The 15,612-nt window shown below is 37.5% G+C and overlaps 2 protein-coding genes and 1 long non-coding RNA gene across 4 annotated transcripts in view; 2 read left to right on the forward strand and 1 right to left on the reverse strand.

The window, feature by feature from the left end:
* Positions 1-15,612, forward strand: part of LOC136838882 (lysosomal proton-coupled steroid conjugate and bile acid symporter SLC46A3-like) — a 129,965-nt gene that overhangs the window by 45,231 nt on the left and 69,122 nt on the right. The window lies entirely within an intron of this gene.
* LOC136838884 (uncharacterized) overlaps positions 1-15,612 on the reverse strand; it is a 270,928-nt gene that overhangs the window by 25,444 nt on the left and 229,872 nt on the right. The gene's annotated exons all lie outside the window — the stretch shown is intronic.
* LOC136838883 (proton-coupled folate transporter-like) lies at positions 899-10,428 on the forward strand. Its single transcript, XM_067104573.1, has 8 exons — positions 899-1,021; positions 7,411-7,588; positions 7,724-7,876; positions 8,034-8,619; positions 8,760-8,855; positions 8,952-9,182; positions 9,421-9,577; positions 9,723-10,428. The coding sequence occupies exons 2-8, from the start codon at positions 7,445-7,447 to the stop codon at positions 10,180-10,182; spliced, it is 1,827 nt and encodes a 608-aa protein (XP_066960674.1). The 5' UTR covers positions 899-1,021; positions 7,411-7,444; the 3' UTR covers positions 10,183-10,428.

Consider the following 15,612-nt stretch of genomic DNA (forward strand, 5'->3'; position numbering starts at 1 on the left):
CCCACATCAAAGAGTAGTTTATAATCTGAAAAATCTTTAATGTCAGTGATAATGTCTGACATGGAAATAAATAATTGAATGACTAGATTTTTTGCTTCATTTCATCCCCTGTCGGTTTAAGGTTGGTTATGCTTTCAATGATTTTAAATCTCCATTTTTACCCATTCCATTATTCCATTGTGTCCTCTTCCTCTGGATTCTGCAGAGAATACAGTGTCTATACTTTGCCTCAAGATATTTCTATTAGTCGTTTTGAAATTTTAATGTGACATACTGCGGTGATTGGGTTTTAGCTTTTTACTGGCATTTCTTTTTTCTGCTTACCTGTCGTTGACCTTAATGTAGGAACAAAAGCTTGAAGTGCATTCACTAACAAAAATTCTACAAGCTACATCGCTCAAGCTGTCATTGTCGGTAAGTTAAGCTTCCTCTACCCAAACACAGGCTCTTGCATATGAGCGGCCGCTGCGATCATCCAAGAAATATGAGATTTATGAGACTTTTCGTCCTCGCTGCAACTCTCTTGGCCATTTCTTTCAGGCAGCCGGAAAACGCAAATGTCAACGCTTCTGTTTTGCCCTTTAATTCTGTTTTGGTTTTTAGTGTCTCTTTCGATTAAGGTGCGGCTTCCTTAACAATCCTAGGAATTTGATTTCATACGAAAAAGACAACAGTTCTCAGTTAACTAATAAAGATAATTTGGATATCTATGGTTTCTAGAGATACTACAAATTCCTGTTGCATAGTCAAGTCCGATTACTGTGTAACAAGGATATCGTGCTGATGGCCGTATGACGTCACTAGGCCCAGCCCACTTGCGCAGTGGATCACAAACATTCCTTTCCTGATGCGCGTACATCCCCTGCAAGGCATTAAAATGGCAAGGATACCACTGATATGGCGAGACATTTAAAAACTCCAGGCAAGAGAAGTGGAGGGCAGTCACAGGCTGTGTTCTCAGAGATACCCACTTCCATGACACATATCTCTGTGTGCTCGGAAACCTCTTCAAACTCTATCTGTGAGTAAATGCAACTTGCCTGTTACCTGGATTGTGTGAATGGCGAATCTTTTTAATATTCAAGGAATGTCAAGTTCAAAAGCTATGGAACTCATCGCAGAAGAAAACGGTGTGTGCGTTAGACAGTGAGATCATCGTGTGGATGGACTTGAGTCAAATGGCACAGAGCGTTGCAAACTTCGTGATCAAAAGTGAGTGCAATCAGTATTCAATAGATTCTGATTTTTTTCTGCATGCGGATGATCTCGCTCGCTCGCTCCGCATTCACTTGTGTGCTGGGCAGTTTGAAAGTGAAAATGTCAAACTAGTTGTGGCCATTCGTAACCGTGGCAGACTATTATGCGCAGCGACGTGGGAAAGATCAGTAACTAAAACCAAGATCGAATTAGTCTTCATTATCCAAACAGCATTAGAAGCTTCTTTCCCTGTATCTGCCAAGTTATTTAGAACTTAAAATGGGTCATGTCATCTTGAACGGCAACGCTCCATTTTCTAATGCATGAAAAGAAAGACTTCGTGCAGTATGGAAACATAAGATAACTCTGTGTGTGACTTTTTCGTAGCAAAGGGTAAATAGTGGATAGCATTATCATCTTTTCAATCATTACCACTCTTTTTATAATATTTTCATGTTTATCCTTGCAGCATGTATATAATTGCAACTTTAGCATATATATATGTATATGTATATATATATTGCAACTTTAGCATATATATATGTATATATATATGTATATATATATATATATATATATATATATATATATATATATATATATATATATATATACTATATATATATATATTATTATCTATCTATATATCTATCCAAAAATATATCTACATATCTATTCACAATATATATATATATACATATATATATATATGGTATATATATATATATATATATATATCCTGTGGAACGAGATGACCTGGGTTTGAATCCAAGACGGCGATGGAGTAATATCAGGACGTTCCGTTAAATCTCATGGCGCATCTGTTGACCTCAATTCTGCGTTATACGTGGCAGGCAGTTGATGGCGTTGGAGTGCAGCTAAGACGGAGACATCCAAGATTTGCAATATCATCCCAAAATACTGGGTGAGATTTGGGATCAGAAGGTTTAACTTGATATATATATATATATATATATATATATATATATATATATATATATATATATATATATATATATATATATATATATACATATATATACTCAAATATATGAAAACACACACATACACACACACACACATATACATATATATATATATATATATATATATATATATATATATAAATGAATAGAAAATAACGAATCCACAAGACTTCCGGTGGCAAGCATTTCGGATAACGGACCCTCAACCAGTATTGGGCAAACAAGACAATTTAGTTTTTCTAATTGTCTTTAAGAGATGTCAGAGGATAGTTTCTTCATACAGTACATTTAATCACTTATCTTTCCTAAAAAGCACCTTTCTTAGTTGGGAAAAAAAAATAATGAAGTGACTCCCCTTTTGTACTGTAGAGCGTGTGTAGACTGCACTCATTTTCATGTTTGTCAGATGAGGGTGAGATCATTTTCCCCAATTCTCCTCTTTTTTTTTTTCAGCAAATGAGGCAGCTGGTCACATTCGAAAAATTCACCCAAAATTTGGGTTTTGGGGACGGCGTTTGTTTACTCATGCGTCAATAAATGACAAAAGCTGGTTCTCTTTTATGCCAAAGAGTCGTGGAAGGAGGAAACATAAACGCATGAAGAATGAATGTGAAACTTGCTGAAGTGAAAGCTGATTTAGGTGGATGCGTCAATATCTTAAATGATAGTAATTCCGAAATATATGGGGATAAGGAGAAAATAGAACATATATATTTTCTTTATATTGAAATTTTATGCATATGAAGCTTGTGCTTGCACTCTCAAATAGAATTTTAAATAGATAGATAGATGGTTAGATAGATACAAAGAGAGAAAAAAGGTAGTGGTCGAAGATGGACAGAACAGACAGCCAAACAGACAGAGGTGCGGAAAAAAACATTAGAAATTCGTGTTTAGAACTTATGAATTTTCAGTTAGAAAGGTTAAACAATTATTTGCGAAATCCGACTCCCAAATGACTGGCGCACATTGCAGAAACTGCTAAATTGTCATTTCATGTTACAATATGGTACTCTGTGGTCACTGGAGATTATAGAGACGAGTACAAATTTATCGCCATTGTAAGCCGGTGGCTTGCTATAAGCATACGGTATTGTGCAAAGAGGTTGCAGCAAAGATAACAGGAGAATGGAACTTCTTCCATTCTCTGCACGGGCTGTAACCACTAAAATGTCGTGCAGCCCAAAGTTCAAAGAAAGGAAGGCCAACCCTCGGAGGCACAAAACTTGTTGGTACCCGCGCATCCCGGATTACGACGTCAGAGTTGACCACCAAATCTTGTTTATCCCAGGTCAGGCTCCTGGCTTCTTATTCGTTTGTAAACTACACTCAAACCAAAATGACTACGGACATGTAGTACGTTTTAGAAGTTGCCACTTTTCCCAAATTTGATTTAAAACCTTGACCTACAGTAAAACCAAAATGACTACGAACGTGGCTGTCATTAGCTACGTTGCCCAACTTCTTTCTGGCTTATTATCCGACTACTGTTAATCTGTGTTCCTCTATCGGGGTTCTTCAATCCGTTCATAAAATCCTACAATCCTCCCTAAGGGCTTTTCGGAAAAAAGAGACCGTTCCGGGACAAGGCCGACTTTGGGGAGCCAATAACATTATTTTTTTTATCGCATTGTGTAATTTATTTTCATCATTGAGTCTGGGCTAGATATTAGGCATTTGTATAATACATTCAGATGTTTAGAAACTAATCATCCTTATCCTACCCTGTTATCCAAAAAGTTTAATGCATGATATCAAATCTTCATTTACAGCAGCTTATTTTTTTTTTTTTTTACTATAAACCATCCTTTACTCGTCATCAAACTTCAGTTCTTGTGCTGCTCATTTTACATCTTCAGGTTAGAATGGCAGAACAATAGTGTCAGGTGTTTACCCTTTTTGAGTTGAGCTGAATATAGAATTTAGGCCAAAGACCAAGCACTGGGACCAATAAGGTCATTCAGCGCTGAAACGGAAATTGATAGTAAGAAGTTTGAAAGGTGCAGCAGGAGGAAAACCTCGCAGTTGCACTATGAATCAATGGTTAGGAGAGGGTGGAAAGTAAGATGGAAGAAAGAGAATATGAAAGGAGGCACAGTAAAGGAATGAAAGGGGTTGCAGCTAGGGCCGAAGGGACGCTGCAAAGAACCTTAAGTAATGCCTACAGTGCATCGCGTGAGGTGCACTGACGGCACTACCCCCTACAGGTGTTTACCCTTTTTGACCTGGTATAAAGAAGATATGGCAGCGTTTTTGCCACATCTATATTACATACCAGCTTATGTCAAGGGGGTTTATTAATCAAATCTGGGAAAAGTTGGGATTTTGTGTAGATGTGGCAGGAACGTTACTTATGCCAGGTCAGAAAGGGTGAATACCTTGACTATAGTTCTGCGTTTCTCTGAAGACGTCAAATGAGTGAAAGAACTGAAATTTTTGTGACGATGATTCATAGTTAAAAAATGAGATTAAATGAAGAATTGAAAGTGTACATTAAACGGTTTTGATAAGGATAATTATGTTGCTAATCGTCTAAATTAATTACACAAATGCCCAATATCTAGCCCAGACTCACCGATGAAAATAGATGATATCATAAAAAAAAATACTATTATTGGTTCCTCAAAGTTTGTAAATTAAGTCGGCCTTGTCCCGGAACGGCCTCTTTCTTCTGGAAAGCCCGTGAGAGGGAAAGTAGGATTTTATGGCCGGATTAAAAAACCCCGAATTGAGGGGTGCAGATTAATGTGGTCGGATTACAAGCCAAAAATGAAGTTTGGCAACGTAGCTAAATACAGCCGTGTTCGTATAATTATAGTAATTTTGATTTGACTGTAGGCTGGTGATTGGCAGGAAAACATTTGTACTTCCATATTTTTATTAAATCAGTAGGTCTTGTGTCTTACCGTAATGGCACCGCTCTTTCAACAAAATGCCAAAATACTGTAGCGTGTGCAGTTGTTCATCGAATTTGAAAAAAACGGGGCGATGATGTTAGCTTTCACTGCTTTCCTGAGAATGAAGAATTAAAATATTTCTTCCTACTGTCTACCGTATTGAACCTTATGAGTATTATTTAACACCTTCCTACTGTCTCTATTCTTATTCTGCCGTATCTGACCTTATGAGTTTTATTCAACATTTCTTCCTTTTCTTTGGACCTTGGGGCAGCCGATATTTTTTACTGAAGAAGGAAAATAACAGGTTGGTTTGGAATTAATGCTCTTCCAAAACTTATTCAAAAGAGGGGTGAGTGCAGGTGTGGTCGAACATCACGCCAATATCACTTAATATTAGTAAATAACCAGACTGAGTCTACCAAACTGGAAAAAGTTGATTTTTTTTTTGTGCTCTACTAACTGAGCGTATTAAATGCAAAACAATTTGGGCTCTGTTCTACTCTTATTCCATTGTTACAAATTAATCATTCGCAGATTAGTCCAATGAGTCAGATGAAAACTGTTTACCTTTGCCTTCCTAATAATGAATTAAAACTTGCTTTTCACTTCAATATTTTTCTTTATCATACTCTGATCTCTTATTAGACCATATATCCCTGCAATCTTCCTCGATCAACCTTCTTTTATTTTCCTGCATGCAAAATGAAAAATATCAATAGAGGATAAAACAAGTTTGTAGATTTTACATGCATTTGTTATACACAAGTACGGTATTTATATTTGCATAATCGAAAGTAGCATAGTACCATAGATCTTAATAAAAACATAATTCTGTTGACATTTGTCATCCAGTTCACTAATACGTGCATCTTGGCTCTCACTAGGTTTTATTTACATAATCCTAACAAACTGATTTCACAGTTTATTTGTGCTTAAATATTCAGAAATTAATGGCACTATATAACACCTAAATAGTACTATAGAAATGACACTAAATATACAATTCAATAATTAATCCAGGAATATTTTCTTAGAGCCTTTCCTTGTAAGGCACTACCGCATGTATCGTACAAACCACAGGGTGCCACAGTGTTACTGTCTCATGCAGATTATTTGCATGAAGACTTTTGTTGCAAGATAGGACTATAAAAAGGCAAAAAAATCTATACACCAGTCTCTCAACTCATCAGTATAATTCTTCTACTGACCAAGGTTTTAATCAGGTTTTTGCCGGAGAGCCAAGTAAATTCTTTAGAAATGATATGATTTAATATAATTTACAAAGACTGCAATGCTGTCAGACTAGTTAGTACAATCTTTAGTCGTTATGAAAGGCCTTCAGCAATATGATGTGCTTACTGTTACCAAGTTCTCTAGGTTATAAAATATCGAGAGTAAGATGCTGCCAATAGATAAAGAGAGAGAGAAGAAATGACCAAAGACTTAGACAGTCAAAGCGAGGATGACTACAAAGCCACATGAATAAATGTACCTTTGTCTGGAAGAATTCATAAACCATCGGTTCCGGGCAAAGGGAGACGACGCGAAGGTGCTCTTCGCCACAGATAGCATATAACACACTAAGTGCCTTGACCTTAAAATACTAAGTGCCTTGACCTTAAAATACTAAGTGCCTTGACCTTAAAATACTAAGTGCCTTGACCTTAAAATACTAAGTGCCTTGACCTTAAAATACTAAATGCCTTGACCTTAAAATACTAAGTGCCTTGACCTATAAAAATTTTACATCCTTTACTATCACCATAAAGAATTTCGCAAATAAAGGGTCCATACACAAATGAATGATAAGATTCTGAAAAAATCATAAAAAATATACCAAACTGGCAACAATGCAAGCTATATTCAAAAATTAAATTCCACATTTCAAGGGACTTTCAAGCCATCTATTTTCAGTTCTCTGGTTGTCGAAGGGGAACTTATAAAGCTTGGATTGCATCAACCCTGATTTCTTTTTGCCTGACCCAAATTTTGGATGACCTATTAAGAGAGCAAACACTTTCAGACAAGGACTGGTTGCTTTTGTTATCGACTGAAGAAGCCGTAGTTTCTTGCTATATTATCTCTTAAATATTCTTGATATTCCCGGTACATGGATAATTTGTCCCTAATTATCCATTTTCATCCTTCCTATAATTTACACATTGCAGTTCATTCACAACCATTAATCTGAACGCATTGCATTCCAACAGATACCTTAAATCTTATTCTTGACTTGATAATTGTATGACTCTGAGTGATGCTGATGCTGAGTATCATGCCACGCCCCTATAATGCACATAACTAAACCAAATGTTTAATTTCAACAGGCCGTCTCTACAGACTCCATTTAGTTCCCCAAAAATGTGGCTTCTCTCAGCACTTAGCAGGGTCACAGTTGAGCCTGTCATGCTCATAGATGGCGCTTGCAACCAAGCAATGTTGCTTTTCCTGGAGAACATTCAAATGAACAAGATATGCTCCGTCTCCCTCGGGTATTCACCAGAAGTGAGTATGAAATTATTTTGTTATTCTCGTTGTTTATCACAGTCTCACTAAAATGCATAACAAAAGCACCATACGAATGTTTTCTGAAACTGAAATATATTTTTATAATAATAATCATCAATTTTCGTTTTTTAGATATGTGGAAACCTGAGTCATTATGAAGAAGAGAACAACGAAGTCCAAAAGGAATTTAGCAAAGTCGCGTTTTACAACAATATAGTCCTCTCTGTCCCATCTTTGATATTTGTACTTTTCATGGGAGCCTGGAGTGACAAGTATGGAAGGAAGGTCAGTCATTTATTAGCTGGCTTTGGTTTTGTTACATAAATGCTACACTGTAATACAAATAATATTTCAAGACAGTAAAACATCTGAAACCCTCGTTTTCTCATTTTATTGGTCTCAGCATTACTACACTAAAAATCCCTATCCATTTTTTTTTTAGATTCCACTTCTTATAACTCTGATATGCCATATAATGTATGCATCAGGATACCTCATCAGTCATTGGCAGACATCTTGGCCTGTCGAAGTTCTATACCTCGTCTCATTCTTAGAGGCAGTCGGTGGATGTGATGTTGGGCTGCTTACTTCAACCATCAGCTATATCAGTGACATAACACCAGAAAAAAGTAGAACGTCTCGTGTCAGTACTGCTAACTCCATGTGGTACTTAGGTGGTCCACCAGGCACTCTCATTGGAGCTCTTATCATAAAATATTCTGGTTATAATGTAGCCCTTGCTCTTGTCGTGCTGGCCTATATTTCAGCTGTACTATACGTGATCTTCTTCATCAAGGAGAGCCATGGGCCCTTTGCCAACAGGGAATGCCAGGTAAAACAAACTCTCCACACTCAAGAGGTAACAATTCCTAAGGACAATTTTTCTGTCGTCCAAATGATTAAAGATTTCTTTAACTGGAAACGAGTAGCAGAATCCTTCAAGACTGCACTAAAAAAGAGAGAAGGAAATACTCGTGCTGTGCTCCTAACTACAATAATTGCAAACATGATACGCCGAGTTGCGAGAGGTAAAAAAAATCGATTTAGCAATTGTCTAGTGTGAGAATAACAACTTGTTTGTAAACAGATTATATTAGTTTCACTGTTTCTCTTAAGGACTTTATTTCAAACCGCGTTTTTAATATTTTATATGCCTCTTTATTTCCAGGCTTCCTTATGTATATGTTTGTCCGTAAAACTTTACTTTGGGATGCTACAGATTATGGCTACTGGGTCACGTACAGAAACTTTCTGGCTGCAATAGGTAAGAAACAGCACTAGCTTATACTGTTTGCAATTTGGAGTTATGGTGAATATTTTGGCTGAGAAAATACTGAATTCATCATGAGCTTTTTTCCAGGTTCTTTGTTCTTGGTTCCTCTGATGGCAAAGCTCTTATCTATCCATGATGCTGCATTAGTAGTGTTGGGTTCTGTGTCTATGATGGCAGAATATATCTGTTATGGGATGATTAGAAATGCAGACCAGTCATTCCTTGTATGGCTTGGGCCAGTAGTAGGCCTCATTTCAAATGCATGTATCATTGCATTCAGATCACTGTCTACAAAACTGGTTGATAGCAACGAAAAGGGTAAGCAGAATGGGCTTTGCTTATTTTAAAAGATTTCATAACACTTCGTCTTAAAAGACAGAATTAATGAAAAACAGAACATCATCAGAATGAAGGGAAATCTTCAGATATTTTCATTCTTACACATTCTGTGTCAAATAATCATTGCAGTAAAAGCTCTTAAAACTGAAATCATATACATGACTAGAATTGTTTGGCATATTTTTAAGTTGATACTATACATTGCCTGAACATACAGGACGCATCAGTGCTGTGGTTTGTGCTGTCAATGGATTGATGCCTATGGTAGCCTCTGCTGCCTACTCTCCACTTTACTACAGCACTGTTGAAACATTTCCTGCTGCCCAGTTCTTTTTAGGAGCCAGCCTCAATGCAGTAATCGTAACTGCGTTTGTGTAAGTATCATAAAAAATATATCAACAGTAGCTTTCAAGCTTTATTTTAAAAAATCAAAGATCATTTCAACTGATGAATGATTATTAGGTTTGATCATATTCACCGAAGATGAATAATAATCCTTACTCTACATTTCCCCATCAGATGTGTTTTGGTAATGACTGTCAACTTGTCAAATGGCAACAACGATCTAGAATCTAGTGGAGACAAAATTAGTAATGGAGTGAACAATGTTCTGGAAAGGAAGACATCTGACATTACTCAGAAAAGTCTAAGCAGGACTTCAAGTGAAGTTCATCCACACAGCAACGGTATTGAGGCTTCATTAAGGGACAGTTTCCGGCACAATCAGGAAGTGAACAAGGACAAGTGCTCGGCAGAGTCAAAATATGATTTGGAAATAAATAAACATCAGCGAGGTGTAATCAATCATTCTTTTGTGAATGAAAATGAGGATGACGCTAAAGTACTGAATACTGCGACTGCCAGCGAGAAAATCTCATCAGTCTACAAGGAGGGCAGCTTACAACGCAAGTCGAGTCAAGAGGATTCAACAAAGACTAGAAATGAATATGAAAAGTGCAACACAACTGGAAAAACTTGATGACAATATTTGCAAAATGTAGCTAAAGAAAAACAATTTTTTTTTACAAGTCTTTAGTTGTAGTATTTATGTCATTTTTGCATAAGTAGCGTTTTTTTTATAAACTGGTTATATATTGTAATTTAGTTCATACCACTACATTATAGTTGCCAAAGATTTTTGACACTATTAGCCATAATAAAATGTCAACATAGTAATGTACATATTTAATATATTAGACAAAATGAAGTAAAATGAATCTAATTACTTACATAGGGGCCCAGAGATTAATTTTTCAGCAACCTTAGGGGGCACCAGAAGAATGGAGATTAGTGTGCACTCATGTAACCCTCAGAATAAGCATATCACATGAATTTTCCTCATAAGGAAAATTGAGAAAAAAAGAGTTCATAGAATACAGGGAACAGACCTAAGATTTATATTCTTTGAAATGCTTGGAAATGCCCGTCAGGATCTTCATCATCCTAACTATCTAGATTGTCTAGGATCTTCTGGTGTTCCTTGAACACACTGCAAACTGTGAGTTTGGTGAGCACAGGCCCAGAATGAATACGACAGGTATCATGATGAGGAACTCGAACGGAAGACTGTTTAGCACCAAGTTGTAAATAATAGATGCGCTAATTCCAAAGATGGGAGATTTACAATGGAACTATCAATTATGGGACTGAGTAGATTTTTACAGCTTGGTTTTTAATTATCAGTAATCTAAACATCAGACTGTTTAGCCTAAAAGGCCCTATGAAGCAACTCTGGTTTGTTCCTAAGTTTTCAATCCCTGACTAAAATAGGGAATGCACTAAGTTCAAATATGGAGGAATTCAAACCGTTTCACCAAAGATAAGGATGAGCCATTTCTCAGCTTTCAACGTGGTTTCAAATCCTCATCACCATTTATTATAACTAATCTGCAAAATCCTTTTGCTTCAGTGTAACTTTCAGCAAAGTTCTGGTAGTTCACACAGGAGTAATTACTATGTTACTATTGTATGTTTGTCATGATAGGCACTTCTCATTTATTTGTACAACAAAGTCTGTGTCAATTTTCTGATAAGAACATGAAGGTCAGCTGTAATTTTAAGGTCCACGTTCAATCCACAACAACAATTCTGTGATTCCTGTCACTTGAAAAACTGTGAATAAGATGATTCCTACCCCCAAAGTTTTGAAGTTTTTTTTAGAGACTTATGTTTCAACAAGTCATTGGTCTGCTAAAAACAACTGAAACAATTCTGGACTCATATTCACTGTCCAGGTCTTGTTGGGTGTGACAAGGTAGACTGAAAAGGACAGCACAAGTAAAATTGTTAAAGGTGTGCTTAGCTGAATAGCACTCACCCGTAAAAAATATCTGAAGAGAAAAAATGAAAAAAAACTGCTGAATTTGTTTCTTAGACATTTTATAAAAGGGTGAATTTCTGGACAACAGGTATTTTCAACAAAGGACTATTTACGCACGAAGTAGTATTTGTATTTTAATCAGGTCCACCAAAGATGAAGTCCAGTTATTTCTCATTGCTATTTTTAGCTGATTATTACTTTTTTCACTAAAAACATTACACTGCATTTGCTTCCTGGTACCTTTTGGCAAAGTTCTGGTAATTCTTCCTGGGGTAATTAAATCTTTATATGCTGAACTTGGGCAGTACATCAGAGATACTATCCTCCATGACCCACCACACAAAGGTGGACGTTAGCCTGGATTTTATAGTTTCCCTTGAGACAGGAGGAGTGAAATTTCTCATATTATTCATATTCAATACATTCATGGGAAAAAGTTTAACATTATTTTTCTTGTAACTTTATAGCTAAACAATCTCATTCTATTCCTTCACAGCTGGCAGTGGCACGAGACCTTAGTTCCAGTTTTTTCAACAGCGGTAGTGGAAATATATGATTTACCTGTGATGTTCAACTCCGTGCCACAGTGGCTTGAAATGCGATGAAATAGCAGAATTTGACTTCATCTATGGCTGAAACGTCTTAGAGGTAGATTCGGTGTATTACCAGACTTATGGAAAAGGCCCTTTTCCTATCTGGCAACAACGGGACAAGCGAATGAATTCTAGAGCTGCCCTGTCATGCTGATGCGAAACACCAGATGCAAGGTAGTCTCTTATTTCTGTAGAAGTCTCCCGAGATAACAAAAGATCACTTGGGGTCAAGTGGCTGTGTCAACCACGGTTTCATGGGAGGAAATAAAATATGATAGTAGTCAAATTTACAATTCTTATGAAATTAAAGTGGAATCCCTGCTCTCTAGTAGACAGCCATATGACGGGCAAATGCAATGCTTGAGGAGAAACCGAGGTAGGGTCATCGACTCCATGGAATGAGGAACTGCCATTAACGTGGACAAGTTTTTTGGTAACCCTCGGTCACAGGTGCATTCCATTGGTAAAACATAAAGAGATGAGCTTTCATTAGTAGCTATTAAAAACGAAGTAATTTTTCACCTAATACTATGAAAGGTGGAATATGTTACTGAACATTTTAATATTGCTTAGATGAGAAGCTAACCACGTGGGATGCTGCTACCAAACATTTTGTGATGACGCAGGAGACAAATAAAAAAAAAAAAAATAGACATTCTTTTATTAAAATGCACTAAAAAGTAAAAAATAATATTTTGAGACACACCAGGATTTTCTTACAATTAATCATGCCTACAAAAATAAAAACGCGATTCCCAAACATGGGAGGAAATGCTACAAGAAAAGAAAGATTTTTTTTTTTTAGTTTCTTTTAGCATTTCCTTCCATGTTTGGGGCCCACGCTTTTATTTTTGTAGATGTGATTAATTGTAAGAAAATTCTGGTGTAATATCAACATATTATTTTCTACTTTTTAGTGCATTTTAATAAAAGCATGCTCAACCAAGGTTTTGACAGAAATTGGATTTATGATTGTAGGGACGAAACTGATATCCGTTTACGGGGAGGGTGAGGGAAGGGGAAGGGAAGGAGGAAGAGGAAGGGAGGGGAAGGGAAATGGGAGGGGAAGGGGAGGGGAGGGGAAGGAAGGGGAGGAAGGGAAGGGAGGAGGAAAGGGAAGGAGGGAAGGGGGAAGGGGAGGGGAGGGGGGGGGAAGGAAGAGGGAAGAGGAGTGAAGGGTAGGGGAGAAGGGGAGGGGAAGGGGGAAGGGGAGGAGGAGGAGGAGGGGAGAGGAAGGGGAAGAGGTAGGGAGGGGAGGAAAATGAGAAGGGGATGAAGGGAAAGAGGAGGGGAAGGGGGGTGGAGGAGGAGGAAAGGGTAAGGGGAAAAGGGGAGGTAGAAGGCGGAAGGGGAGGGGGGAGGTTGGAGGTGGAGGAGATGGAAGGGGGGAGGAAGGTGGAAGTGGAGGAGATGGAAGAGGGAAGGGAGGGAAGAGGTTCCTCAGATGAGGGGGGGAGGATTATCGATGCATTAATGTCCTTAACACTTGATCGTGTACTTTGGAAGGGGAGGAGGGGAATGGGTGGGGAAGTGGATAAAATATATCTTAGTTTAACCAGACCACTGAGCTGATTAACAGCTCTCTAGGGCTGGCCATTAAGGTTCATTGATTAGATTTATTTTACATGGCTAGAACCAACTGGTTACCTAGCAACGGGACCTACAGCTTATTGTGGATATCCGAACCACACTATGACGAGAAATGAATTTCTATCACCAGAAATAATTTCCTCTAATTCTTCATTGGGCCGGAGAGGGAAGAGGGAATGGGAGGGGGAGGGAAGAGGGAAAGGGAGGGAGAGGACACAGGTAAATTAACACTTGATCAGGGGGAGGGGGAAGGGGGAGGGGGATGGAAGAGGGAAGGGGAAGGGGAAGGGGAAGGGGATGGACGAGGGAAGGGGTGGGTTATATAGAAGGTAGATTCTACTGAGTCAAAGAAGTTGTGAGAAATCCAAAGAGTTTCATACAAATCCTGAGATACTGGGAGAGGTCACTGTAGGGTCACTAGAGGTCACTGCTGACCTACTGATCATGTAAGGTTGTATTGGCATCGGGATTGAGTAACCATGCAAAATTTCAATTCCATTAGACGAAGGGAACAGGTTGACAACTGAGTTACAAGATTTGAGGACAGACAGACAGACAGACAAACAGACAGACAGACAGACACAGAAGTCAAGTTAAATAAAAGCATGTAAGAAAAATAGATTCAACTTGAATCCCTAACCACATGGAGAAATTTTACATCACAGCTGAAGGCCCTATTTACTATAGTTACTAATTTTTATAGTTATCAGAATGCACATGAATTTAAGGAAGAGTATGACCTATCAGTATATAATGACTGTCTTGGTCTTAGTTGAAATTCTTGCTCTAGATATTATCCTGTTAGTATCAAGGTCACTTATACACGTCTCAAATTCAGCACTTATACTTGTCATTACAGAAATTGTAATCTTACTTCTAAGTTCAGTTTAAATCTAATATTGTCGTTACATTTTGAATAAACAGTTTAAATCTAATATTGTCGTTACATTTCGAATAAACAATGTTTAATGTAATCATGGGAGCATGGCATGCACAGTGCAAAACGTGCATAGAATCAATGTAGTGAATGGGGATATTAACTAAAAATGTGCCCATATCATGTGATGTGATATAGTTTAAATTATAGATTTAAAAATCGAAAAAGCAAACTGATTACACTTAAAGTTGAATATGATTAACCCACGTGCTTGTGATGGTGAGGACACAATCCAGTTCTAGGCTGTGGCGACAAAGGTATCAAAATACTGCAGTAAGTTAATCTTTACACACACTGTGAGAAGCACCTAGAATGGTTTGGATGATGTGTGACAGCATCAGTTGCAGTGGGATCATCAGTGGTGGCCTACAGAAATCAGTGCATTATTTACAAAATTCAATCAAAAAAATCTCAGGGCACAATTTTACCACAAAATATCAGGAAAACGGATTCTATTTGGCACACAAGAATATACTGGTATGGAAACCCTCCGAGTCCCTTGAAATTATTTCCTTTACTAATCTTTACAGTGCTTGTCATTTTAAAATGGTATATTTACACTCCTCCACATTGCCCTTACTCTGACTTCGTCTTGGCAGGGCTTCCACGGCGAAACTGATTTCCTGACCTGTTTTTTTAGAAATAATTGTTTTCCTCAAAGACATTTTTACAGATTTTTTAGAAAGTTGTTGGATATGAATTTTAGTGAGCCACGTGTCATTTATCTAGAAATCTACGGATAGATGATTTCCGCAAAAAAGTTATAAAGATCATTAGCAAAGAATTTCCCCGTTTGTAAATATTAAATTATTCTAACGCTCGGGTCTCTTTTCAGATCTATCATCTTAACATCTAACATCATTTATAAATATACATGTCCCAAGTGCGAGCTGGTAACCTACGTTGGATGTACAAGACGGCTACTGAAAGTCCGTGTCTGTGTTCATCAGGGCGTCGGTTATAGGACGG

The sequence above is a fragment of the Macrobrachium rosenbergii genome, chromosome 5, assembly GCF_040412425.1.
Source record: "Macrobrachium rosenbergii isolate ZJJX-2024 chromosome 5, ASM4041242v1, whole genome shotgun sequence".
Classification (NCBI taxonomy): Eukaryota; Metazoa; Arthropoda; class Malacostraca; order Decapoda; family Palaemonidae; genus Macrobrachium; species Macrobrachium rosenbergii.